Source organism: Podarcis muralis, chromosome 1 (genome assembly GCF_964188315.1).
Source record: "Podarcis muralis chromosome 1, rPodMur119.hap1.1, whole genome shotgun sequence".
In the NCBI taxonomy this organism is placed as follows: domain Eukaryota; kingdom Metazoa; phylum Chordata; class Lepidosauria; order Squamata; family Lacertidae; genus Podarcis; species Podarcis muralis.
This window is the reverse complement of record NC_135655.1, coordinates 42,046,267-42,049,035: the sequence shown is the minus strand read 5'-3', so window position 1 is coordinate 42,049,035 and position 2,769 is coordinate 42,046,267. Positions and strand designations below refer to the sequence as shown.

Genomic DNA, 2,769 nt, shown 5'->3' with positions numbered 1-2,769 from the left:
GACCACTTTGGATTGCGGATAAACCCCTTCTTGCACTGATCCCAGTATTGTTACTAACCATCTGCCCTGCAGGAAAGTCGAGAGCAAAAGACCTGCAGGAGGTGCGTGGGCTACAGGGACTGAATGTACTGCATAGACACACATCTAATCCTCTGACAAGCTCATGCAGGAACAAAGGGTGAATTCACACATGCACAGTTGACGGCTGTAACTTTACAGCCACCCAGAACGTCTTCACCTTAACACCTTAACAAAACACTGGTCAAAAGGCACAGTTCAGACCTTCTTCACCCGTGGTAAGAACTACCAAATGATGTGCAGATAGATTCTCTCCATGGAACCACACACTACCAATGATATCACCTTGAGCCCTGAAAAAGTTCAGGCATAAGGATCCCCCAAGTCATCTTCCAGGGGGCTGGACTTGATTACCCTTTGGTCACCTTCCAACTAAAATAATTTTATTTTATTTTCACGTCTTCCTCCCTCCCTGGAGGATTTCACAACTCGGAGAACACCATGCGTGTCTTGTTTCAAGAAAAAATACCGTAATTTCCCGCATATCTATAGGACAAATGCCGTTCCAGTGTTCTTCGGTTTTTAGACTGTTGCCACACTCAGCCAATCCTGGCCAGCTGAGATGTGGACCTGCCACCTTGAACCAGTCACACGTCACACCATCGAAAGCACACTAATAACAAGGGCAGCGCATCTAGCGCACGACATTGCCCTGCCTTATTCGAGGTGGGCGGGGAGGAGCTGGAGGGGCTCCGGGAACCCTCGACGACCCAGCCCCGCCGCCCGCCACCCCAGCGCGCAAACGGGAGAGCGGAGGTGCCTCGGTGGCTCGCTCTCTCCTGACACTCCAAGGCGGCGATCGCCATGGCGACTTGAGGCGAGGTTATAAAGCGGCTCCGGGGAGCCGGCGCCTCGAGTCGCCGTCGGGCCATGAGCCGCGCGGGGTACGAGCAGCAAGCCATGCTGCGGCCGCGGGACCTGGGCCCGGGGGCGTCGACGCGCACCTTCCTGGAGGCCATGAGCGCGGGCCGCCTGCACCTGGCGCGCTTCGTGCTGGACGCCGTGGACGGCACCATCGTGGACTGCCGAGCCGACCGCGGGCGCACGCCGCTCATGCACGCCGTGGCGCTCAAGGACCCCGCGTGGCGAGTGGCCTTCGCCCGGCTGCTGCTGGAGCGCCGCGCCGCCGTCGACCTGCGCGACGACGCCGGGCGGAGCGCGCTGAGCCTGGCCTGCGAGCGGGGCTACCTGGACGTCACCAAGCTGCTGGTCCAGTACGGCGCCGACCCGGACGCGGCCGACTCGCGAGGCTGGAACCCGCTCATGTACGCCGCCTGGCAGGGCCGCGCGCCCGTCGTCGAGTGGCTGCTGCGCTCCTTCCGACGCCTCGGCCTCTGCCTCGAGCGCGCCGACCGCGCTGGCCGCACCGCGCTGCAGCTGGCCGCCAGCGAGGGCCACGGGCGCTGCGTGCGGGCGCTGCGGGCCTCCGGAGCCTTGATCCTCGAGCTGCCCGAGCCGGCGGCGGCGTCCCCCGGCGACGGCTCGACGGCCCCTCGGTCGCCTCGCAGGGACGGCGGCGCCCACAGGCGGGAGCAGGACGAGGAGGAGGAGGAGCGGGGCCCAGACGCCGCCGCAGCGCAGCCCGGCTCCGAGGCGGGGAAAGGGGGCGCTTCGCTGCGAGGCCGCCCGCTGATCCGCAGGGCCACGGCGCCCGACTGCCAGAGCCTGCTCGGCTACTAGGCGGCGAGGGCGGGAAGCGCGCGCTGCTCTCGGCTCCGGCTGCGCGTCCACTTGGCGCGGCCAGCTCCCGCTTCGCCTCGCAGGCGTTGCTTCTGCCCGCGGATCCAGCCTTGGTCGTCGTGTTCCGACGTGCCGGCCGCTTCGTCAGTGACCATTTGGACCATTGCATCGTTGCCCGCGGGCGGATTCGGAGCGCCTCCGCACATCCCGAGGCTCTCCCTATTTGAACAGCACCCGGGAAGCGCAGGTGTTAGATTTTATTTAGTTGAAACAAGTAGCAATGTGCACTGTAATAAGGTGCGATGAATTGTTATTTACTGCTTTCTCTTGTCAAGAATGTTCTAGAATGATTGGGCATAAGGGTTCGTCGATTTCAGCAAGTGGGTCGAAGTGTATTTCCTTGAAAATCAACCTAAAAGCACAAAATGTCATTGTCACCTACACATTCATCAGTTTCCGTTGCCCGACTGGAGTGTTGTTGCCAGAGCTATCTTTGCCCCTCTCAAGAATTTATGTACCGTTTTGGGGCAAAATGTGTAGGTGGAAAATCTCAGGAGCCTCATCCATGGATGGCAAATTACCATTTTGTCAAACCCTAATATCTTCCAGCTATGAAAAAAAAATTGGTAACCTATCACTGTATAGTATACAGAGAACAGTCAAGTAAAACTAACGGTGAACCTGGCTAAAAGTGATGAAAGGTCAGTTCAGGGCACCACAGCAAAATAAAATTTTTGCATTTTCTGAGTATGCTTCTTTCTGTAATGGGTGAAATGGATCAGTGGTTATTTTGGTAAAGAACAAGGGTGTCTATATGATGTCCAGATTGCTACATTTTCATGGCAGTTTCTGTAAGGGCTTCTGAAGAAGATTTTGCACCATGTCTGATTCTTAGGGGATGCTTTTGTGTCCACTTATATCTGTGTGGATTTCTTTATCTAAATGGAATTGCACTCCTGTACATTGTCTTTGAATCCAGCAAACAAGCCTTAATAAGATAGAAATTTAATT

General features: G+C 57.2%; 1 protein-coding gene across 1 annotated transcript; it reads left to right on the top strand.

Moving 5' to 3' along the window:
• The first annotated feature begins 693 nt into the window (after positions 1–693).
• On the top strand, positions 694–2,502 carry ANKRD63 (ankyrin repeat domain 63). The gene has a single exon (XM_028722529.2). It carries the CDS (start codon positions 949–951, stop codon positions 1,756–1,758), a length of 810 nt encoding a protein of 269 aa, XP_028578362.2. The 5' UTR covers positions 694–948; the 3' UTR covers positions 1,759–2,502.
• The last annotated feature ends 267 nt before the right edge of the window (positions 2,503–2,769 follow it).

Coding starts and splice junctions, on each gene's coding strand:
- ANKRD63 (XM_028722529.2), top strand. CDS start 949: ATGAGCCGCGCGGGGTACGAGCAGCAAGCCATGCTGCGGCCGCGGGAC.